Source organism: Seriola lalandi, unplaced genomic scaffold (genome assembly GCF_002814215.2).
Source record: "Seriola lalandi dorsalis isolate HSWRI2012SDOR001 ecotype SW California unplaced genomic scaffold, Sedor1 jcf7180002054736, whole genome shotgun sequence".
NCBI classification, from domain to species: domain Eukaryota; kingdom Metazoa; phylum Chordata; class Actinopteri; order Carangiformes; family Carangidae; genus Seriola; species Seriola lalandi.
In genome coordinates this window covers 2,669,621-2,694,815 of record NW_019525289.1, presented here as the reverse complement: position 1 = coordinate 2,694,815, position 25,195 = coordinate 2,669,621, and the positions used below count along the sequence as shown (strand labels likewise).

Genomic DNA, 25,195 nt, shown 5'->3' with positions numbered 1-25,195 from the left:
AAGAAACAAAAGACACCATTGACAAAAACGACTCTGTGCCCATCCATGTGTGTGTGTGTGTGTGTGTGTGTGTCTGTTTGCGTGTGTGTGTGTGAGATTATGTGAGAGTGGGCATTGCAATTACATGTGTATTTCTGCGTGTGTGTGGCTGTAGGCGTACATTTTGTATGTGTGTTTGTGTGCAATCATTTGAAAAAGAGTGTACAATTATATGTGCATTTGCGTGACTGTGTGTGTGTGTGTGTGTGTGTGTGTGTGTGTGTGTGTGTGTGTGTGTGTGTGTGTGTGTGCGTGAGAGAGATGAGTGAAAGGAAAAAGCGAGAGAACGGAAGAGAGGAAGGGAGAGAGAAAGAGATCTGTGACAAAAGGCCCTCGTTAGTATTCTGGAGTGAGGAGTAATCCCCCTCCATCTCTCCCTCTCCGTCTCCCCCTCCCCCACACACACACACACACACACACACACACACACACACACACACACACACACACACACACACACACACACACACACACACACACACCCTCTCAGTTTGTTTTGTTCTTACCTTCCTTAATATATCATTCTCTGTCTTTCCTTCATTTACATCAAATCATTTATTTATCAGCATAAACCAAATCACATTAGGCACCCAGATTCATTTAAAAAGAAGAGAAACTTAACTTCTCAAATTCTGTCTCTTAATGTGGAAACATTTTTTAAAAAGAAAATAATTCCCTCCTCCTTCCATTTCCTCATTTCCTTATCTTTTTCCTGCTGCTTTACTTAATTTCTACTGTCCATGAATCAGATTTCTTCCTGGTACCAGATCTAAAGCTGATAACGTGCAGTTTTAGCTGGAAGGTGGATAAGACTCTACTCACAACCCACTCACAGTCTAAACTTGCATAAATACATCATATTTTTCTAGAAATTAGGTGATTTGCCAAAAACTGTTATAAATGGAATAGAAAATGTACAAAAAGAAAACTAATATAAGTTAAGAGAGTATAAGGAACTCCTTGATTGATTTCATTTGAATATCCACAATCATTCAAGATAAAAAAAAACACAGAAAACACAGAAAAGCCTAAAGACTGATTTCCATCATTTTTCTCTACAACATCTCAGTGATAAAATAACTTTTTATTTGTGGTCATAGTGTCTCACTCTTTAGCAGCTAGAGAGCGCTAAATCAAAAAAAGTCTGCATTTACTAACCATTGCCCCCATCCAACTCATGTTTGTTTTCAATAAAGATTTTTTTATTTTTTAATCCATAGCTTTTAAAGCTTCATTTTTAACTTTAAAGCACTTAAAGATTTCATACCCTGTGTGTTTCACAGTGCCAGGATGAAAAGACGCTCTGAAATTAAATGCTCTGATTGGATGTGAACGCTGTGACCTGATATCTTAGTTTTCCATAAACTCGGCTTCATTACGATTCTGAGAGGCCAGATGTTTTCACATGTGGAGGTGAATCCTTTGAAATTTTGAAACCAATCGAATATGAATTAAACTGTAAGGATTCTTTAGAGGACTGCCTCAAAATTGAACTACCTAATTTTCATATGTAATTTACATTGTTTGGGTGCCACTTACTGTTGTATGCATTTGGAAAGTTGGAGAAATTAGAAATTCTTTGATTTCCTTTATGAGAATTTGTACAAATTGTTTATACAACCATTACCAATAGAAACAATGCAAAATAAATAAAGATGTAAATACATACATCAGTTGATAATAAATGAAACAGATGCACATTACACAGGTACAGTAGGAGCAAATGAGAAACTTACCTTCACTGTATGAGAAATGACAGGAATGCATCATTTCTTAATTTAAGAAACAAATCAGTTTTGTTGCCATGCAGTATATTTTATTTATTTATTTTAGTTATTTGCATTGCACTCTGTTGAGAAATAAATTGCTTACCTTTTCAGCAGGGATTGCAATCTAATTGACCCGTACAGAGAAGAGTTAGGAGCCCAGAGCCTCAGCCTTTCGTCCACATGTCTGCTTTGTTGTCATACGCATGCTCACAGGACACAACTGGGACTGTAAATCTGCAGGAAGAATAAGCTCAACAGCTTGCGTCCCTCGACATTGATACACCATTAAAGAGAATTATGGGTACAGTCATTGGCTCATCGGGCTCCTGTTTGTGACCCAAAGCCTGGTCTCACTGCTCGCAAATTCTTCCCAAAGGGACAGGACTTGGCTTTATAAGAGGCATCTCTCTCTCACTTTTACTCTTTCCCTCTGTCTCTCTCTCTCTCTCTCCCTCACTCCTGAATTCCTGTTGTGTCCTGCTAACGTCTGTGTAATTGCTGTAATAACTGATTGCCACCCCCCACCCCCACCCCCAAGACTCAATTCACTATCAGAATAACTCAAGTGACCACAAATGCATCATAATGGAGTCTTAAAAATAGGCCTGAAAAACAGGTTCAAAATATTGTTTTGTTTTGTTTTTTTTCCAATCATGTTTTGTTGCATTTTGTTGTTGCATCACTCCCAACTATCACACACACAGATACATGCACATGTTTGGGGCATCACATGCACATTCTCCACAAATGCACTCTGGCACACGTGCACACACCAACAAACCACCCCCTGCAGCACACACACACACACACACACACACACACACACACAAACACTCTTTTAGGGGGATCCACAGAGCCCTCTATTCATAACGTCTTTGCCCGGCATTTGCTGTGTCCAAGAGCGTCTGTACGGAGCGTCCTGTTAAGCTCAAACACATAAAGGGCCGCATCCGTGAGGTGAATACGACTCCTTACTCCGTCTCAGGAGAGGGTGACAAAGCATTATTTAATTGAAAGAGGGAGAGGTGGATGGACTTGATGAGGATGGTTGGTCAAATGTGCTGAAGAGCCTCTGTGAGTGTGCCCGGTTCAAAGTATTTTTGTATTGGTAAACAGTCATGTACCTGCATCACACTGTGATGATGTGAAGATGGAAAGAGCAGCATCCCTGGAACTGGAAGGGAAGGGAAGTGCTTGCTCAATAGCACTTCTGTCAGTGCATGTGAAGATGCACTTCAACATAGGGGAACCCACGTGTCGGGGCCTGATGCACCAGGCTCACACTTTGCATCGCCTCGTGTCAGCTCACTTCCTCTAAAAACATCCTACTAAAGCATACTGCGGCTGATTGTCACACATTCTTAACCTGCATGACAAGAAATTTCTTGCATGGTGGGAAGCGATGGCCTTGCTTTTTCTCTTTACACAGAAAAGAGGATACAGAACAGGCAGCATGATGGGACGGTAACCCCAAACCAAACTAACCGTTTTCTCACACTGTGACGGACTGGTTTGAGCTGTGCCTGCACACTCTAAACGCTCTGACAGGTGGATAAAGAGGAACCACATTCAACTTGCAAAAGCAATCGATGCCCTAGGCTCAACAGCCAGATCAACACATTAGACAGACGTCATTATACATCTGTTTTTATAGGCAGAGTTGCACAAGAGAGGAGGCTCTGAGCCTCTCTTCTGATTGGCTGACTGTTTTCTTAGTGATCAAATAAAATATAGCAGATTTCAGGTAAACACTGACAGAAACCAAATCCTGCAAGGTTGTGTGGCCAGGTGGGCGGGGCTTGGGGCATGGCTGAGGGCAGTGACTGATTTGTTGTGACATCACATAGTTCCAGAAGTCCTGACGGCTGGTTTTAAGGCTCAGTTTCTGAATACAGGCTGTGAGCATTTCTCTGTGGACTGAGCGCTTTGATATTTTCACAGTACGAATATAGAACCTAAACCTGCTTTATAATAAAAACAGACACAGACATCTCACTTTATACAATATGGGACCTTTAACTCCCTTACATCTCCTGGAAAATGCATCATTTTATCCAATTTATCTAAATTTACTTTTCACTGTGTAATCATATTGCTGTAATGTCCTTTGCTAAGGCACTTTGTGACTAATTGACCCCAGCACTGTTTGTGTCTTCATGTGGACTACATCATTAGTGCTGTTGATATGTCCCAGCACCAGTGACACTGCACAGAAACTCGAAGGAATTCCTCTACATTTACAGTAAATTACAGGTCCAGTGATCCTGTGGGGAAGCTGTGGGTCAATCTGTGCGTGCAGAGAGGGAAACAACCAGCCATGTGTGTTCCCTTTACTGCAGCTCATCTGCGGCCTGGAACTCCCAATGATAACACTTCCTGTAAGCAATAAATATATGGTATATTGAGTAACAGCTGGTTAGTCATGCAGTTCTTTAATGGTTGAAAGTAACTAAGTACATTTACTTAAGTACTATTCTTAAACAAGTTCGAGGTACTTAGATTTTACTTGAGTATTTGCATTTTCTACTCCATGACAGTTAAGAAACACTTCTACATTTACTTGATGAGTTTCGACACTAGCTTCCAGGTTAATAATACAAAATATACTCAAAAAATAAATTGTGATAGACTATGATGATTATGATTGTTATAGGTTAAGAGAAGATCAGATAGGGCCATACTGATTCACAAGCTACCCAGGAGTACAAAGTAATCAAGATTGGCCCCACCTTTACCAACTGCAACATTACAGTAACATACACAAATTTCACCAATAATTGTAAACCAATAATATAGTATACGTTGTTCCGAAAAGTGCCATTCTGCATAATGAGAACTTTTAGTTTTAGTGCTTCAAGTATATTTTGATGGTAATACTGTTGTTCTTTCACTTGTAACAGATCATTTCTACTTTGTGATATCGCAGCTTTTACTTAAGTAAAATGTCTCGAGCACTTCTTCTCATGGTTAAATGATTTCAGGGTCCAAACGCAGACTTACACAAAGGCAGGTGAATGCAGTGAAGATACAGATACTGCAAAAACAGGTCTACAGGAAGATGAGGGGATGGCGGTCAGGTATCCAGGTAAGCAGGATGTGGAACAGTAGGAAACACAACCAGTTTGTAAATAGACAAACTGACCAAGAGTGGGGGATTAAATAAACAAGGAACACAAAGGTAATTTGGAAAAGGTCAAACTAGGCGGGGCAGGAAATCAAACAGGCAGGAAACACACAACGATGAACTGTGAAGCAAATGAACCATAGACACAAAAGAAAGGGGATTTGAAAATAAAACAGGAAACACTACAAAGAGAAAAATGACAAATGATTAGGCTCTAATGTCATAACAATGTTCTTCTCTTCTTTTATTTTCTCAGCTCGACATGAAACGTGCTCAATTTTTTTTAGTTCTCATCCCCTGGTGGATAACGTTGATCAGGCGTGTGTGTGTGTGTGTGTGTGTGTGTGTGTGTGTGTGTGTGTGTGTGTGTGAGAGTGTGTGTGAGTGTGTTATTGTAGGTGATATTTTACCACGCATCATCTGGACGTTTAGGTGCGAATTGCATAACAGTAAGTTAGGCTTGACAAAGAGTCAGTTGTTTACCATTTTCTCTTTTCTGCTAAACAAGAATGGGAAAGAAAAGATGAATGGTGTGTGTGTGTGTGTGTGTGTGTGTGTGTGTGTGTGTGTGTGTGTGTGTGTGTGTGTGTGTTGGGGTCAGCCAGTGCTTTTGGCACATAAGGGTGGTATTGGTGGACTTACCTCCGTTTCATTCATCCTTAGAAACTCTCTTTCTCTCTCCTTCCAGCCTTTTATTTTACCCTCCATCCCGTCTCTTGCATATTTATTTGATGTTTTGCTTCGCTGTTTCACTTCCTGTGTTGGTCTCAGGGCCCCGGTTGCGGTGAAAAGACTGATACTGGGTCACAGAGAGTTTAGAGACCTGCTGCAATTTACAAACCATCACAGATTCATCAAACCATTTGTTCAAGAATTCATTTCATTCATTCATTCTGTTTACCAGTGATTAAATCAGCTACTCATCAGCCTCTCATTTGCCACAGTGACCATGACCATGACAATTCAGTGCATAATCCATAATCAATTGTTAAACAATGGGATGTTCCATTGTTTTGATCAATAAATAAATACTGCATGTAATTAGACTTCAAATGACTGCTATACTTTCGGGTTTTTTGTACAATACATAAAAAGAATTGTGCTATTTAAGTACTACTTCATCACATTACATGTTAATAAAAATGTGAATGTAAACCTGATTATGCATGCAGATGATCCTAAGGTTTCTGATTGAGGGAATTTAGCACATTGGACAGCAAGTGCATCAACAGGATTTTCTTCTGCCGCAAGTCAGAGTTCATCCAGCAGGTGGCAGCAGATAACAGCTGATAACTTTTATTTGCAGGCAAGAAGGACTGATGACAAAATAAAATGCACCTGAAGGGAATTCATGTTGATAGTGACCTCAGTGACCTGAATGGTTATCACTTAGTTTAGAAAAAGTACAACAAACAATGAGTACAAATATTAGCATTACAAATATTAGAACTGAACTCAGTTAAACGATGAGAATGAAGAAATATGTCATAATGTAAAAGCTGGAAACTTTAACCTGTTGGTAGCGCTACATGATCAACAAAATCATTATGTTAGGTTTCATCCACTGGAAGCCATGAATGTGCTACAGCAAATTTAATTTAAAAAATCCATCCAATAATTTCAATCTGGACTGACCAATCAACCAACCGAAACTCCCACTCCTAAAGCCATGGTGCTAAAAATAGTATTAAAAACTCAATGCACAGACCTATAGTCAGAACAAAGATGACCCAGTTTGTTTCCTCGACAGTAAGGTTAAGTTACTGCTTCTTGATATGAACTGTATCTAACATAATGCAAGCACACCTGCAACGACACAAGGAAAAACACACTCAGTACACAGAGTGAGGAAAAACGACTGTCAGTCACTCTGAGGCTCCAGAAACTGCAGGAAATAATATAAAACCGCTTTTTGGTGAAGGAAATGCCACATTAGAATAGTCTTTATATTTTAATATTGCTAGGTAAGAGACAGTGGTAACTCAGACACGTCAATATAAACATGTGAGGCTATAGAACATGATTGCTTGATTGTTGATGAAGTGCATCTGTGAATGAGCCACACTTAGGGGGATATATCTAAGGGAACAGTTTTATAAACCTACAACATCTCACTGGTACTCAATAAGAAATATGCACAATATAGATTAAAAAATGACAAAAGCACACAACATGATTAGGGGGAAAAAAATGCTAAGGAGCATATATGCCCAGGGATATCACTGAATACACAATGTATGTTAAAGCTCAAAACTATCCCGTATGTACGGGCTTACAAATATAGGTATGTACACAGTACAGGACGAAAGGACCCAGACATTTTCCGCAAAAGGAGATACTTAAACACAATCTATATCATTCAATGCATCTCAAAGATCTGAGTTTAACATTAATAAGTATGAACAGTGTAAAAATGGAACTATGTGTAAGAGTTATGTAATAAGTACTTCGAGATCATTTAAACAAAAAAGATATGAAAAAACTTTTAAAAGGTCTGCTGATACCTAGTTTCAAGCCATACAACCAGGTTATAGAACATATAGAAAAATACAATATATACAAAATACAAGGTTATAGAGAATAACCTTAAATATATTTGGTGTCCTGCTGCTTGAGTGTACAGTAAATGCATGAAGTTTAGTTGATCATAAGGAACTGCAAAAATAAAATAAGAATAATGACATTTTGTATATTACTCTTGAATGAGCAGAGAACTGTACAATGAAGGAATAGATAAAGAAAATAGATAATTGCCAGATAAGCATATGGCCTAAAAAAAGTGTGATTCCATTTAGTTCCAGATGTTTTCAGATCCACTGGGACACTGAACGCTGTAGTGTGCAACATGAGCTGTAATAATAAATGAATAATGATAGTACAGGAGATGCAGTCAAATGTCACTTATATTTACTCTGGGTTAGTGATGCAAATGTCCTGCACTGGTGACTGGAGTGAGAGCAGCAGGTTTCGGCTGGCGTGCCAGAATGAAGGGCCTCACAACTGTGAGAATACAAATCAGCTGTTACATAAGACATGGGTGACCAGAACACTGGCTGCTCTGTGCTGATATGGGTATGTGAAACAAAACCCACACACAAACACACACACACACATATATATCTATAGATATATATATATATATATATATACAGTTGGGTGGGACACACTTGCAGAGTCAGAGATGCATGTACACAAATATGCACACATGCCTGTACACGTATATGTCTATATTGAACACATACAAACCCCCGTGGGCTCATTCTGTTTGACTCTCTTCACTCAACCAGTTTGTCAGGCTGGATGTTGATCTCTCAAAACTTTGACCAAGAAGACATCTTGACAAATTCTGGTAAGATTGCCAATTATTTCATTGTGGATGGCTGTTTAATCCAAAAGGATGATTGCTACAGATTTTGTTAAACCTTTTAACCTTTCATCTAGTGCCACAGTCAGTTTATAAATCCCAGCTTGAGCAGTAATGACCAGATTTTCATGAAACTGTGAATATACTTGAAGTCAGGAGGATCAGGCTAAGTATTTATTTAGTGCCACCATCAGGCTAAAACGGATTAAATCGAATGTAAGATGTTCCCTCCTCTAGTTCCACCCATCAGTCCGATATCTGAAGACCCAGCACATCTCATTATCTAAGAGGCTGACTAAAGATTTATGAAGCACTTTTATGCTCCCAGAGGAATGAAACCTTTTACTTTTAATGAAGCCATGCCCAGTACTCTAGCACCACACTCAGGCCTGAGAACAAACATTACACTTTCAGCCAAGGACTGAAAAACCATCAGTTTAGTTAGTAGTGGTAGAGGGTAAAAAGTAGTCTGACAATTTAATCTTAACTCAAAGTCCACTTAATAGCTTTTTTTCCCAGAGCTTTCAACTGCATTTTACATCCTGTTCAAATGATTTTGTAGTCTAAAATAGCCCATATGTTGTGTCAGTAGTGTTAGGCTATAGCTACAAATAGGGTTAAACACCAGACGTATGAAACTGCATCTGAGTTCACTACCTCAACATCTACAAACTTAAATTTTGTAACTGTTCTTTTTCCTGTCATGAATATCATTATTTTTCCTGAAGGCAGAGAGAAAACAGAATAACATACATTAGGCTACATGAATGACAACAAACTGATGATCTGCCTTGGGAAGATTGAAACAACGTAATTTGATCATGGTTTAATTAAATTTTGTTCTCCATACTTTCTGAATGCTTAAGGCCTTAACACCTTCCAACAACAGTCTTATCACTTCTTTCTCTCAAATTCAAATACAGAGGGTCTTTACAGAACACCATCTCCCCTCTAATCATTCAAAAATTACATAAATCTATATCCAGGAAGTTTTCTAAGAATCATTAGTTGCATTTTTATATCTAGTAAATTATGACTTAAAAACTAAGTGAATTACCAGAAATGATGCGTGGTCTAACTGATTTCTATTTATTTACTTATTTAGTCTCGTGCGTGGCGATTGCATCAGCACCAAAAGAAACACCACCACGTTGAAGCATGGTGGGTTCTGCTGCTGCCTTCACGTCCTGTTGGGAAATCTTACAACTAATACTCCTCATTGGTTATGTAGGCTGCATAATGAAAAATAGATATTAAACTAACAAGACTGAAAAAATTATAATGGGACACAGTGGTAGAAAAGTCCAGATTAATGATACTTAAGTGCAGAGGTTATATTCCATGTCTAAAGTAGCCTTTTTTGTGTGATTTTGGATTGTATTGATGTTTTTGTTCACATTTCTGTTAGTTCCTCTGTAGCTGTGAAAATTATCTCTCAATGTGAAGGAAATAAAAACAGAAAATAATGTGGCCAGTTTTCCGGATTTTATTGGCTTTGCTTTAAAGACATCAAAACATGTAACAACAACTAAACAGAGATTTCAAATTTCTCCTCTTTCTCCTGCTCAAATTAACTGAATTGTTTCCAAAATGAAAATAATAATAACATTTGATTCTATAGCTACATTTGAGAAATGCTTAAATAATCTAACATTAGGGTTAGGGGTCGAAAAAAAAATCTATGTGTCAAACATTTAATTCAGTGATTTCCAAACCTTTTGGCCTGTGATCTCCACTTGTGACTTGTAGATCACACATCCTGCCTTAAAAAGAAAAACATGCCTCGTGTTTCTTTTGTCATAAATTCCGTCTAGACTTCTTCTTGACTCTTATTTTGGAAGAAGCTCATAAACGCATCATAGGTTGATGGGCTCAGAAGACGCCTGCGCTTCAGCCAATCGGGGCATGCTGGTTGTGACGCACAGGAGGGGGTGTGGTGTCATTTAGGGTGGGTGGTGAAAACCTAACACTGGTCCCTACATCAGGAAAACCGGCATTACTCTCAAGCGATTTTCTACAGCATTTGAACGCGGAACAACCTGCTGACGCCATCTGAATCACGTTTCATCATGCTCTCCATGTCCGAGTCTGTGTCTAAGTGAGTTAAAAATATTTACTTTACTATTTTAATTCAAGACTAAATTGCAGAAACCATGTGTTTAATCCTGTTAGATGAAATAATACATTTGCTGTGATGCTAAATTCATCACCGGTTTTCCGTCGGGATTTAGCTGCATTCATCACCGCTGAGTTAACAGGGGATGTTACATGAAACTGCCCGTAATGTAGCTACATTTTAAACTATATCCCCAGACAAACAGTCACACTCGGGGCAGATAATTAAACTGATAATTATAAACGGTCCCGAGAAGCGCGCGCGGGCACTTAGTTAGGATGGCGCGCCCCCTCCGGATGCTGCTCGGTCATTTCTAAACTTTTCCACGAAGAGGAGGGAAACGTGCTCGTCTGATATCTGTTCATGACGCCATACAGCGCGGAGCAGCTCCGGTTTTCTCAAGAACTGGGACGGTACGGTTTTTCTGTCCCAGCTCTTGAGATAAGGTAAGCTCCATGCGGGTTCTGCCGTGACGTCATCTCTCCAAACCCATCACTGCAAGCTTAAGAAGGCGATGTGTTTTATGTGACTGTATTTATGAGTCAGCGGGCTTCCGTCCTGCTGCTGCTGCTGCCGTGAGTTGTGTTTGGCCACATGTGCTAATAAGTGAGGTGTCACAGCTGGCAGCCCCCGCGGTGTGACATCTACATCTTCACGTCCATGTGCGGGGTTAGTGACAGAGCGCACGTAGCACTTTTAAAATGAAATAAGAAGGAGAAGCTTACTCACTTGATATTATTCAACCTTTAAATAAAAAGAAGACATTATCATAAAAGAAAAGGCACAAATTAAACCACCAAACTGTGATGGGACAGCCAATAAGTAACTCAAATGTGGTCATACTGATTTTGTATTTGTCTTTATAAGGACCAGGATCAGTGAAAACCAGTTTTAGACCTGATCATAAAGGCAGCTCACTACTTTAGATCGATAGAGATATTTTATTATTATTTTATAGCTCATTAGTAATAATAATAACAATAGTAGTTAATAATAAGCAATAAACAACGATGGTTAAATTAATCCAGTTCATGAGCTACTTCATTTGGCTGAGGTGTTATATTATATAGGCTTACGGCAGTAAGGGTAGTGTTTATCAGGTAGAACTAAACCAATACTGGCCTATTAGTAGGTTGCAGTTAATGGTCATTTTTATTTTCAATTATTCGGACAATTATTATTATTCTTGATTATTCAATTCATCATTTGGTGTATAAAATGTCAGTAAATAATGAAAAGTACTCTTTCTTAAAGTCCAGAGTAGCGTGTTCACATGTATTGTTTTGTCTGACTAATTGTCCATATATATTCAGGTTACCATCCCATAAGACAAAGGAAAGCAGCAACTCCTCATAAGTGAGATGTTTGATAGTTTTGATATCAATCAATGATCAAAACTGTTGCGCACATTAGTATTGTGTACGTGACCGATGATCAGTAACAAGAGATTACAGTACAGAAATGTCTGGTAATAGTCATTTAGAAACAATCTCTCCATATATATTCTGTCTACCAGAGAGCATTTAACATTTTATTATACAGCTGGAAAATGATCTGCTCAGGATATCTTGGTCCCAATTCTTTTACAACATTTAAATGCTTTTTAGCATTTTTTATATCATGTGTTCATGTAAAAAACTATTATCTTTTCTTTTTTTTTCTTTTTTTTTAATATTGTCATCATTCTTTTCCAGTCTCTTCTGTGAGGATCCAATGTTGGTTACTTAGACGTGTGATACTTAGATGTCCTCACAAGCACAGAAATGTAACTGTCTGTTTGGGAATGTGTTTAAGAAATACTGTAAACTGCAATTACCATCAAGGTGTGTCACTCTCCATCCCATGACCATGACGCATTGTTTTGCATATCAGAGCCAGTCAAACCTTTTACAGTAACACCACACACACACAACAGGATATTATGTGTGTGCACTTGTGTGTTTATGTATATACTGCTCAAAGCCCGGAAAGATATTCATTCTGGTTCAGTGACTGGGCAGGATGTTCCCGCCCCCAAGGGTCCTTCTGGTTAATCAGATATTCCAGGTTATTTCCTGGTTATTGAATGTGGCATGACAGTGGGTGCAGAGAGGTTAAATAAAGACATGTGCCATGCCATCTTAAAAAGAGCTTTATGTATCTTTTAAATTATTATGTCTTTATGAAAACTCGAAAATCATTGAGGGGGGTAAAGCCCTTGTTTACAGTGATGTCGAGCAGACAAAAATACCAGTTGAAAAAGAACATCAATTAAAACAGACATATAAATACAATTAATAAATAATATAATGACAATAATCAATTAAAAGTGTTTTGCAGTGAGTTCAAGGTGGATGGTGCAAAACTTTAGCATTAACAAATGATGATAATAATTTAATAACTTACTATGAAGTAAAAAAAAAAAAGAAAAATTACACATCGACACCTGAAACACATCCCACGCGTCTGGGATGAACTGAAAACACGGTCTAGTTTTTATTGACACTAGAGTTAATGACTGATCCTTGCTTCTCTGACTCTCTCAGTGACAGCTATCAGGAGTGCCGGACCACAGCTGACTGGCTGCTGTCCAACACACAAGTGCGGCCGACTGTGGGAATCGTATGCGGCTCAGGTCTGGGCGGGCTGGCTGAGATGCTCAAGGACCCGCAGGTCTTCAAATACAGCGACATTCCCAACTTCCCCCGGAGCACAGGTATGCACAGCCTGCAGCTGTCTGGGAAAACACAGCTTTTAATCTCTGTGTGTTTTTGTGTGCACGTTTGTTAGTTGCACTGGGTGTCTAACAGTGCGTGTGTGTGTGTGTGTGTGTTGCAGTGCATGGTCATGCTGGCCAGCTGGTGTTTGGAACACTAAAAGGGAAGCCGTGTGTTTGCATGCAGGGCAGGTTCCACCTGTATGAGGGCTACCCCATCCAGAAGGTGAGTAGAGCTTACAACCTGCACCACTCTGTAAAGTTAAAGCCTGATTTGCCCGTCTATCGGAGACAAACACCCATGAGTCTGCACAGAATCTGGCCTGGCGCCTGAACTGCTAGACCTGTAGTCTGGTTGAATGAATATTTAAAAAGGTAAAGTTGAACTAAACAACCTGATGCATTCGTTAGACAAGCAGTTTGATGAGCAGCACGAGAGCAACGGTAAACCCAGTTGGTGAATTCTTGCATGAGTTTGTCAAATATCACGATGGTCCGCTGCAGTCACACATCTCTCCAACTGGAATAATCTTGTAATCACTACACCCAACTGAGGTTAGTGTGTAGTTTGTTGTGCAGCCTGATGACAAAAAATGTCTTTAAATCTGCATTAGCTTTAAATGATCATTTAAACGGTCAGTTCCCTATAAACTACATAAATATCCCCCCTGATCTTAGTGGTATTAAGCTTCACCTCTTGGTTTTTGAGGTGTTGAGATATTCACCTCTCAGACTTGTGCCTCAACCCGAGGTCAATGGGGATGAATTATATGTTGCTCCTGCTGCTGGAAATATTTTAAAAAAAAAATTACTTTTGAAAAACTCTGCAGTAGTTTGTCTTTCCTGAAACGTTATTGCACCGACGTCACTGAACCATTTTCAGTGGGACAACGTCTTTGGCTCAGAGTTGTTCCCATGAAAACTGCCAACAGATCTTTGTGGAGTAACTTGTTTCATATTGTTTCTGGAGAGACACTCAGCTGCTGTTTACCAGGCACAAACTTCAGATACAGGGTCTTCAGAACCTGGATAAATAAAACAAAAACTATCTACATGGCTTGAGGGGAGAGAGAAAATACACTTACATTTTGGCTGCACGAAATTCAGCTGGTGTCTGAACACAGTCAGCAGAGTTGGAGATATCAGAGAGTGCAGTGGCCTCAGTTCACCTCTTCACTTTTTGCACTTTATTGTGATGTAGATTTAACCATAAATGGATAAATTAAGAAACAAGACACATTCCCTCCATAAGCACTTCAAAGGAACACACTTCACATTTTTGCAAATTCTCCTGTCTCCGTATGTAACCTCACACCTTACGTTACCTTGTGTTCTCCAGATCACGCTGCCCATGCGCATCTTCAAGCTGATGGGCGTGGAGACGATGATCCTGACCAACGCGGCCGGAGGTCTCAACCAGGACTACAAGGTAGGAGACGTCATGATCATCAAGGACCACATCAACATGCCGGGCTTCGCTGGAATCAACCCTCTGGCTGGACCCAACGATGACAGGTGGGTGGAGGAGAGGGAGGGAGGGGAAGATGCGTGGATGAATGTTTTTATGAGGGCAAATGTTAACATTAGTTTTGCTAAGAAGCTGCTTATAAAGTTGACAGGTTTAAATGCTAAAAAAGAAAAAAAAAAAAACAACCAGTGTTTCCTGTTATTTGCACAATTATGTTTGTGTCTCAGTGAAAAAGCTCAGCTGCAGTAAACACTCAAAACTCCTCATCTTTTTAAATGATTGATAGTTGGCCTCAAGATTTTGAAATTTATATTAAAACATTTTCATAAGCTCAAAAGAGGCCAAGACATTTTTATTTGAATTCCCACTCTGGAGATCCAATAAAGTTTTTATATTTCTAGCAACTTCAACCAAACAGATTCTGCTCATTCACTGTGCGAATGACGCAGCTTGAAGTTTTCCCTCCCCCGCCATTTTCCATCTTGTAAAATATGTGCATTTTTGCAGTCTCCTACACAGAACTGCTACGCTTTGGCCCCAAAGCATCTGATGTCGTTGTCAACAAAAGTGCCTGTCATGCTCAAAGGCTGCAATTTAGAGGGATTACGTAGCACTTCAAAACACTTTGACCCAACTCCCAGAAGACAAGTCACTTTTATTCATATAGCCTTTTATCACAAATCAGACCTCAGGGGGCTTTAAATTTATAGTATGGACAAAAAGATGACGATTGCACAACAGTGTATTTTAACAGAATCATTGTAGGAAACAGATGAGTGACCTGCGCCTTGTTGGACTGAGTTGACATGACAAATCTCCACATGCACATTGCTCAGACCCTGTCACATACTCTGCATCAAAAGACTCCCATTTAAGTGCTGTTAAACTTAGTCTATTACTTTAAAGTTACCCAAGTCGTCTTATGACATTTCATCTAGCGCAGGACTTCTGTGTAAATTCTTACCGTAAGTTGTGATGAGTCAACACCGCCCTCCTCCCTTCAGGTTTGGCGTTCGCTTCCCCTGCATGTCCGACGCCTACAACCGCGAGCTGCGCCAGCTGGCACACGACGTGGCGGCGGAGCTGGGCTACGACTTCCTGAAAGAGGGAGTGTACAGCGTCGTCGGAGGTCCCTCATTTGAAACCATCGCTGAGTGTCGCATGCTGCACAGGCTAGGCGCCGACGCTGTTGGTGAGTTGTTACATCTCTCTGACACACACACAATCTCATACGTAACACATTCACCAGAAACCTAATCTTTACCTCACCTCATCCGTAAAAACAAGAACCCTTTGAGGAAGTGAGGACCACACCTTATTACACCACAAGATGCATTCAGGTCGTCAAGACAGAAATACAAGCGCACGCACACGCACATACCAACGCACACACACACGCACACTAATAAATCCTACTGATTAAAACATATAGGAAAGAAAGTTACAGTCATTCAAAACCTCACTTAACCAATTTCAATCAAAATCTGTATATGGCAGCCCTACTGCTGAGGCGGGAAGTTTCAAGAGAAATTCATTTAACCTGCTGCAACAAATAAATAATCAATAGGCGCATCACTAAATTCATAAATCATAAAAAAAATTGCAGTATTTCATAAAATCAGTCGACCAATCCCATTTTTTTCCCCCCTCTGCGTGAGTCTGACGTCATGTCAATATGAAAGAGGAAAAAGTAACACTGGAATTTTAAAACATACAAATAACAGATTTCAAGAACTGAAACGTGACAAAACACGACACTGACGTCTCACCTTCTCTATGTCTTCTCTGCAGGGATGAGCACCGCCCACGAGGTGATCGTTGCCCGCCACGCCGGCATGCGTTGCTTCGCCCTCTCACTGATCAGTAACCGGGCGGTGATGGACTACGACAGCCAGGAGAAGGCCAACCATGAAGAGGTCCTGGAGACGGGCAGGGTGAGGTCCCAGCAGCTGGAGAAGCTGGTGTCCATCATGGTGTCTCGGCTGGAGCAAAACAACAACGACGACAACGCCTTCTGAGCGCTGACGGGACCTGACACCCGGTCCCGAGTCCGCTGTCCTGCTTTATCTCGGCTTTAGAACTTGATAAAGTAGTTTCTTCGCAAAGCCTCATTATCTGAAATGTTTCCACTGACCGTTACTTCACGTCTTAAGGTCTTGGAAACAGGTAAAATTTTATACATTCCTCTATCAGTAGCTCTCTGACAAATTCCCCGTTCTGTATTCAGACAACTGTAGTGTTTCAGTGAAACAGCATCATATTGTAAATTCTAACTTAATAACTTTTAACTTAATATAAAATATTTATTGTTTCAGTTCTTTTACATTCCCTGATATCAATAAACAATCCATACAAATACAGTGATATTCACATTTCTAATGTGGAACTCATCAAACATATCGACAGCAGAAATAATAATTTCATATAGTGTAAAAAAAAAAAAGGTGTCAATTTTATAGAATATTTAAATGTATTTAAGTGGTGTTTTTATTTGCTCTGATGATGTATGTGTGTGACAGAGAGAGTGGAAGAAAGGGATGGTATCATGGGACAGTTACCAAAGTGTGTAGATTCAAGTCTCTTTCCGTGTCTTAACACTGTGTTAACTAACAGACTGGGTTTTCGACTGTCTGTGTTTTACTTTACCCAAGACTGTACAAACTCTGGATCTGCTTTTACAATAAAAAAAAAAGAAGAAAAAAAACACTCAACACAAAGGCAATGCTGTTGACAGGTCTGATCTTTGTGTGTTCGTCTGCTGTTTCTTTGTTGGTGGGACGTAACAGACCTTTCTCCTGCAGAGGGCCGTCAGTCACGGTCTTAAAAGGGAAACGCCACCTCAAATCATATTATATATTGTGTCATCTGTTTGTTGGGCAACATTTACCACCAAAACAAGGAGATTACGTACCCAATCTTGACGGCCTGTCATATTGAGGTGTGTCAATTTCATTTGATACTGTGCTTATATGCTGCATATTCTTAAATATATTTGTTAATTAAATTACCCCAAACTATCAGCCACGCTGCAAGTCTGCAGCCGTTTTATGAAGAGCAATTTGAGAGCATTGATTATATGCAGATTGCAAACGGTTGCATCATCACATGTAACAAATGAGGGTCACTTGCTCAGTGAAATGTGTTAAAATGAACGGGAGAGGAAATGATGTTGCATGTGTATGTGGCAGCAGAGGAGCTGGTTGGTTTCTGAGGTTCAAAGAAATATAATAAAAGTGGCATGAATGTAAACTGCTGATGGCTGAGGCACAATACACAGCTCGATTACTTGAGTCACAGTATCAATACTCCTATAAAAGTCAAAGTTGTTCAGTCAGATTTACTGGACTACTTTAAGTGCTGGAGTACCACTGTTGTATTGGTCCACATTTACAGAACCTAATGACTCTGAGAGAACCTACTGAAGCGCTGACTGACAGTAGAACCTGTGGAATAAAAAGACTGTAGGATATGAAGACAGAAGTCATTTCACCAACCACAGCATATAAAGCAACTACAACAAGCTATCTGTTTTAAAATGGAATTAAAGACATGTTACATATTGCAACATGCTTTCTCAATTTGGACGACAAATTTGCATTGTATTGTCTATTGTACATTGTATCTCCTTTTTTTCTTTTCTTTTCTTATTTAAAAAGGTTAATGTAGCCTACATGTAAAAACAAACAAATGTAGCGCTGTCGCAGTAGGCTTGCCTTTAATTGGACGTAAGGGACCTAGAAAATGGTGCCATGGAAAACAGTGCCAGACCAATGGTACAGTAGACATGGGTGTCCACATACTTTTAGCAATATAGCGTACACTGCATTAATCAAGCATTATCTTTGATATTTAGCAATTTATCAACAGGGAAAGGAAAAATATGCAAAAAAAAAAAACAGCAACAAAATGGGCCAGGAATGTAAATTATATGACTAACATCTGTCTCCTAACAGTGTCTGGCTAATAAAGCACAACCTGCACATTAAATGCAAGCTTCCCAGCGGAGGAATGCAAAACATAAATCAAGGCGGTTCATGCTGCTGTTCCCCTGGGAAAGAGGTGATGGTCGACATGTTTACAGTCAGTTTGTCCTTCACCGTATCAGCAGCTTTCCTTTTTATTTACTGTCCAATTTCTCTCTCCCTCCAGTCTACACTCTGACTGTTCCCACTTCCTTACCCTAAATATATCCACTGCCACTTGTCCCCTTCCTCCTCCTCCTCTTCCTCCAAAAAAAAAAAAAGAAAAAAAAAAAAAAACCCATTTTCCATGACGCTCAGGCCCCCACTGTTTATGGCCATACAAGGTTGTGAGAATTTAAGGAGCTGTCTAACTGCAGTAAATGAACAGGTCCAGGTGTCTGGACAAAATGTACTCATTCACTGTAAAGTGGAGGGGAAGCCAAATGAGCCAGAGGCTGCGCACCCTGTTAGGATGCCTTGACCTGGTGCTGATGGGTTCCTGTTCTGGTACTGCAGGTTACATTTATGGCTGCAAACACACACAGGTTTTTAAACTTGTAAATGTAATTAGGGTAATTAGTTTGCTTCACTATGCAAATGATGTTTAACATGAGGTGGGTACAGTGTACATATCAACAGTTGCTTGTTTAAGCCCTTTCCTTCCTGTATAATGAAGCCAAAGGCACTGATCTGTTTGTCCGTTTCCCACCTTGCATCTGCTTCTCTTTTTTTTTCTGTGCATAGTGAAAGTCGAATTAAAGATGTAGTGGAGCTTTCTTTAAATGTTACATTTCTTTTTTTTTTTATTGGCCTTTTTAACATAATTGCATCTGATTTTGCGTTGCCATTTTCTTTTTTTTAAATTTCAACTGATTAAAATCATGGAATAAAAGTGAAGACAAAGCTGATTTCATACTGTGAAATAAGTCAGTGATTCTTTGTTAATATTACATCTGTGTCACTCACTTCTCTTTCAATAATCCTTTATGGGCAAAACAACAAAACATAAGTAGACACCCCTTCCTCTACCACCTTTAAATAACTGCGTGTGTGTTTGCAGTGAAGCTCTACAAATCGTAAAGAGTGCATTTGGTAAATATGACGGCTGCTCTTTCAGTCAGGCTGGAAAGACAACGTCTGGCGCTCACCACTACTGTAGGACACACTGTTCCAGAGCAGTGTTTATACTGTACTTCACTACTTGTATAAATGTCTCAACACCAAACTAAACCCAAGCTGACCTTATATTAATAAACACACAGGCACAATGAAAAATATAGTAAAAATGCCAACCTGAACACATAAAAGGCCAGAGAGACCAACAACACTGTCCTGTACAGAGAATGTGTGTCCACATGAACCAAACCCAGCTGACAAAGGTGACAACCCCACGGTGTGCAGAAACAGGAAGAGCGTGATCCGTCATCCGAATGTTTCTACAGTCTCCGTGCAACAGTTTAACAGGGTTTCTGTAGCGAAGCGAGGAGGAAACAGCGACCGAAAAAAGAAAGAAAACCATCACATACTGAGAAGGCAGCTGTTAGAATCGTGCAATGAGACAAGAAGGTGAAACGCATGAGTCAAGTTGTGCACCTGTTTGGCAGGTGGTTACTTTTTTTTTTGTTGTTGCAGAAAATAGGAACTTTAGAGTGTGAAGCTCCTGTTCCTCTCCAGCAGCAGAGAAGGGTCACAGTTCCCTCTCTGCTCTGTCATGATTTAAAGGAGGAGTTGCACTACACTGCCCTCTAGTGCCATTTACATCTACCACAGTGACAAACCTGCAGTTTGAGTGGTGGTGACCGCCAACAATTCACTGGATTCAGCTTCTTCAAAGGGAGAATTTTACTTTTCCTGTTTCATTTCATTGTAAATTGTTTTGGATTTATTTATTTTATTATTATTTTTCATTTTATAAAATAAGAGTACCAAATAGACACACTTTAATCAAACTAATGAGAATGATGATGAACCCAGAAATGAAACTGACTCCTGTTTGTTTGTAGGCAACTAATTTGAGGAACAGAAAAATCTTAGTTATTGACAAGTAGGACTGAAGTGTGATGTCCAAAACTAGAAACACTTGTGACAGTGACACATCCTCTAACGTGCAATTTCACAAACAAAATCCAGCTGTTGATTTTAACGATGCTTTAATATGAATCATAACAAAGAGCGACTGATTTTGCGGGTGAACTTTCTTGGAAAATTAAAGTTGAAACAATATTCAGGCAGGTTTTTTTTTTGTTTTTTTCATCAGTGTTGACATCAAAACATAAACCTGAGAGCTGCTTCAACGCCACTGAACGGAAAAAACCCACACGTGACTGTGAAGGGGAAACTTAATGGGAATAATGAGCATCTTGTGCTTCTACAGTTTCAGTACTGAGATGAAATAAGGCTCGTTTCTACAGGAGACGCTAAAACAAACTGTGTCTATGAGTGAAGAACAGCATGTATACAACTGTAAGAGGATATCTGCAGGAAATTTTTTTCTTTTTTAATGGCTCTACATTTTAGACCTTGTTTTTTTTTTTGGATATCTAGCTTTTGAAGTTAAAAATACGGACGTGTGTGAACTCTGTTTGAGGGTGCGATTCAATTTCACATGTCCATAATTATAAAAGTATTTTTTTTAAAAAAGAAGCGAACGTCTTTAAATCCATCCAGATGGATTTTGCATAGTAAAATATGCATTCATGTAGAAAGTCTGTGAGCAAGTCCACATGGTTACAAATCCCAACCCAAAGAGTCGCCGTTCATTGTTTTTTTTGATTTTGTTTTAAGGGTCATTTGTGTCCTTTCACCTGAGCCTCACAGCCTCATACACACACACACACCTGCACCTCAGCTGTATGTGTGAATAATTCTGTGCCGTTTCAGGTGGTGCATCAGGATGAAGGTTTTCCCGCACTGAGCGCAGCTGTAGGGCCGCTCCCCGCTGTGAGTGCGCTGGTGGACCCTCAGGCTGCTCTGCTGCGTGAACCTCTTCCCGCACTGCCCGCAACCGTACGGCTTCTCGCCCGTGTGCGTCCGGTGGTGTATGCTGAGGTGGGACGAACACTGGAAGCTCTTCCCGCACACCGTGCACCAGAACGCTCGCTTCCTCTTGTGGCTCTGCTGGTGCAGCTTGAACTGGTGCAGGCGGCCGAACGCCTTCCCGCACTGTGAGCAGACGTAGCCTCGCGCCGCGCCAGAGAAAGGTCTGTGGGGGGCGTGAGTGTGGTAGCTGCTCGGTGTGAAAGCGTTGTGCGAGTGAGTTACGACCGCTCTGTCTCCAGCCGCGGCCTCCCTCTCGGGGTGTTCGTCCGGCTGCCTGTGTTGTCCAAAATGAGAGGCGTTCCTCTGCGAGTACATTTGTTCCTTCTGCCTGTCCTGCTGTGAGAGAGCACCCTGAGGTCTGCTCTGAAAATTGGACGACTGAGGAACATCCTTCTGATACTCACTGTTGTAGATCCCGTTACACGGCCTCTGAGAGGACGGCTGCTGGACACTAGTCGACTTGCTCGTGTTAGAAACCACGTGCGTATCCGAATGGTCTGGGAATGTGTTGGAGTACTCCTCCACCACACTAGAAAAGTCGGGAAACCCGGCGTCAATGTCGTTACCTTCAATTATGGACGACCAGAGTTGATTCTCTCTTTCATCCATGGAAAAGTCAGCAGCAAGCTGAGTCTGCTTCCCCGCGCTGTGCTGGCATCCGTCCGGACCGAGTCCCGATCGGTCCTCCTCCTTCTCAGTCTTGACAGTGAAATGAAGGCCGCTGATGTCTCCTGTGTGTTGACCAGAGTTATACAAGTCACCAAAGTCCGATGTTTTCAGCCTGGCGACATCTGAATGGTTTAACTGATGGTCCTCCTCAAGCTGCTGGCTTTCTGGAGCATTACCTGGATTGGGGTACTGTACAGCAGGACCTACAGGTAACAACAGGTCAATTCAGAAGGGGCTCGTGTACAGTCGTTAATTTCAACCAAAAAGTGACAACTTTTTTAAAATTTAATTCTTGCCCCAAAGCCCCAATTTTGTTTTTAACTCACCAATCGGTCCAGTAGCATCACTGATCCACAGTGGTTCATCTGGACTCTCTTCTTTTATTGTGAATGAAACTGTGGCATCTTCAATCTCTGGAAACTAGATCCACAGAGGATGGATTAAACTTCAAATCTGAAATATTATATTTGATATTTGATTTGATTTGGCCACTTGGAGGCAACACAGGCTGTAAACACAACCTCGACATGAAGTTGCCTTTTACACACTGAGCAGGCATGAAGAAAAACCAGCCCTTGTAGTGATGATTCTGTCCACCAGATGAATCTAAGTCCAATATTCATGCTACTGTTAGCTCTGCTTTGCTCTACACAATGCCTGAGGGAAATATATGGCTCTTTAGCTGCTTAATGCTCCACTATGTTCCCCAGCTAGTCAATAGCATTGTCTGCTGTTTGGCTGGGGAAGCAGTATGCTGCTGCTGGAAATGACGACACTGATGAGACTGAACCAAAACAGTGAAGTTCCAGCAATAAAACTAAAACAATGAGCGGAAAGACACTAAAAAGCCCCATAGAGCTGAAAGGAACTGCAGAGTGGGGAGAAAATTCTCTGTGGAAACTACAAGTGACACCATTAGTTCTTCCATCCAGAGTTGATGGAGAGTAGCTTTAATTCATTATAATCATGTTCCAGACCAGCAGCGTCACTAGATGGGCAAAATCAGACGGCTATTCTGGAGTATAGAGTATCATGAGCTGCGATAATTGAGATCTTCAACCTAGATTTTGACAGAAGGTATCAAGGTCGGGTAATAAAGCAAGACCCAAGGAAAAAGAGAGGTTATCCATGTACTCAAATTTGCAACACGGGGTCTTCAACAAGTACATTTCTGGGAAATTCAAAAAGTTGCATCAGGAGATTTTTGTGGCGCTTGCAAATCTCAGTGTGAACAACCTCTCCTCCTCTTCTTCAGCGCTGTTTTTGTCCTGTGCCTGCACCCAGCTGGGGTTGGAAGTGGCTCTTCTCCACCTTATTTTCGTAGAATGAAGCAGGGCCCACCTTATTAAGTCAGCTGATATTGTGTGCATAATCCTTAGTCGCACGTAATCACATAATCCCAAACAGTTATAAAACACCACAAAGCAATTGCCCCACTGAACCCGGGGCTCTTGGGGACCCCTGGGGTCCGGGGGCCCTGGGACAGTTGTCTGCCTGTCCCTGTTAATAATCCAGCCTTGATTCAGTTTAATCTGCACTGAGAAATATTACTGACATAAATCAAAGTTTGGGAGTTATTAAAACGACACAGACCTTCATATCTCCAGTGGGATGAGGACAATTACTCCCCACATCAGTTCCTCGGTCCATGTAGTTTTCTGGGTGAAGACAATGAAAACAATACATTGAAAAGAGGCAAAGTGAAATTTAGTATTATTTTCAAGGAGGAAATGCAGACCATTTTAATAACAATATACATTAATTTATGTAAAGATGTAAAGCATTCCTACAGCGCTCCTGCTTCATAAGATAACTGGACGTTTTGTTTTTTGATACTTCTACGTTCATATGTCTAATACATTCATTTAGTCGTTAATTATGAACACTAATGAGGCAGCTGAACATCTTACCAAACCCGCTCTGCAGCTGCGCATTTTTGTTCTCCATCATTAATAATTTCCTTTTCAGCATCTCAATCTCGCTTTGCTTTCGGGATATTTCAAGATGCAAAAACGAACATTTGTCATCGACTAGTTTGGATATCTCTGCCACTGCTGCCTTCACCAGGACCTCCATTATTGAGGATAACTGCGTTTGGAAGGGAATGCACGTCGCCATGTTCATTTATATAAAGTAATGTGAGAGAAAAATATATAATAAAGTGGTCCTTCCGCGCAGTGATTTTTTATTTTAATTGCGAAAACAACCGACGCACTAGAAAACATTACATCCCTGTGTGTCTCTAGCTAAAGCTAACTGGAAGCTTTCTTCCGTATGGCGGAGTGATCTACCGTAAATACGGGAGTAGAAACGCAGTGAAATTACAACCAACAAGGAGCAGAGGAGTCTGAAGTGAGGGCTGTTTTAACTAAAACTAAACTGACTTACCTTTACTTTATGTCAGACAACTGTACGACCTTTAAAAAAGTGATGAAAGTGCTCGATACTATGTGTAAAATAAGTTGACCTCTGTCCAGCAGGCTAAAAGCTAAAAACATAAATGAAAAAAAGATGTGACAATCAGTTGAAAACTCAGTTGAAAGTAGTTCAATATGTTCTTTAAATTAGTTTTATCATTATTGGTTCTCAAATTTCACTACTGATAGCTGTATCAGTCAGTCCTGAGAAATCAGCCTAATGTAACCAGTACAAAATAGTCTACATTCACCTATACAAGATTTGAGCTGAAACAATTACTCAATTAATCGATTAGTTTATCGACAGAAAAGCAATCATCACATTTTTTGACAATTGATTAATCATTTCAGTAATTTTTGGAGCAAAAATTGTGGGGAAATTACACATATTTTTAGATTTCAGCCTCAAATGAGAAGATTTGTTGCTTTGTCATAACATCACTGTTAACTGAATATTTGTCAAACAACACAAAACATCTGGAGACATCACTTTAAAGGATCACTGTGCAGGATTTAGGGAGATATGTTGGCAG

General features: G+C 40.2%; 3 protein-coding genes across 4 annotated transcripts in view; 1 reads left to right on the top strand and 2 right to left on the bottom strand.

Annotated features, from left to right (window-relative positions):
- LOC111668457 (potassium inwardly rectifying channel subfamily J member 10) overlaps nt 1-2,208 on the bottom strand; it is a 12,668-nt gene extending 10,460 nt beyond the window's left edge. The window contains exon 1 of the mRNA XM_023424536.2: nt 1,912-2,208. The gene's annotated coding sequence lies outside the window, so the exon portion shown is untranslated. The remainder of the gene's footprint in view (nt 1-1,911) is intronic.
- Nucleotides 2,209-8,243: 6,035 nt separating this feature from the next.
- LOC111668376 (purine nucleoside phosphorylase-like) lies at nt 8,244-17,771 on the top strand. Of its 2 annotated transcripts, none has more exons than XM_023424420.2 (6): nt 8,244-8,281; nt 12,938-13,107; nt 13,230-13,333; nt 14,447-14,622; nt 15,580-15,767; nt 16,367-17,771. In XM_023424420.2, the coding sequence occupies exons 2-6, from the start codon at nt 13,047-13,049 to the stop codon at nt 16,591-16,593; spliced, it is 756 nt and encodes a 251-aa protein (XP_023280188.1). In that variant the 5' UTR covers nt 8,244-8,281; nt 12,938-13,046; the 3' UTR covers nt 16,594-17,771. The 2 variants fall into 2 exon arrangements, with proteins under 2 accessions (XP_023280188.1, XP_023280187.1); XM_023424419.2 differs by lacking the exon at nt 8,244-8,281 and adding an exon at nt 10,247-10,394 and having other exon boundaries at nt 16,367-17,769.
- A 2,899-nt stretch (nt 17,772-20,670) lies between these two features.
- Nucleotides 20,671-24,557, bottom strand: LOC111668418 (uncharacterized). The gene is made up of 4 exons (XM_023424478.2): nt 24,156-24,557; nt 23,839-23,903; nt 22,572-22,665; nt 20,671-22,448 (listed from the first exon to the last, which is right to left on the bottom strand). The coding sequence occupies exons 1-4, from the start codon at nt 24,367-24,369 to the stop codon at nt 21,382-21,384; spliced, it is 1,440 nt and encodes a 479-aa protein (XP_023280246.1). The 5' UTR covers nt 24,370-24,557; the 3' UTR covers nt 20,671-21,381.
- Between the last annotated feature and the right edge of the window lie 638 nt (nt 24,558-25,195).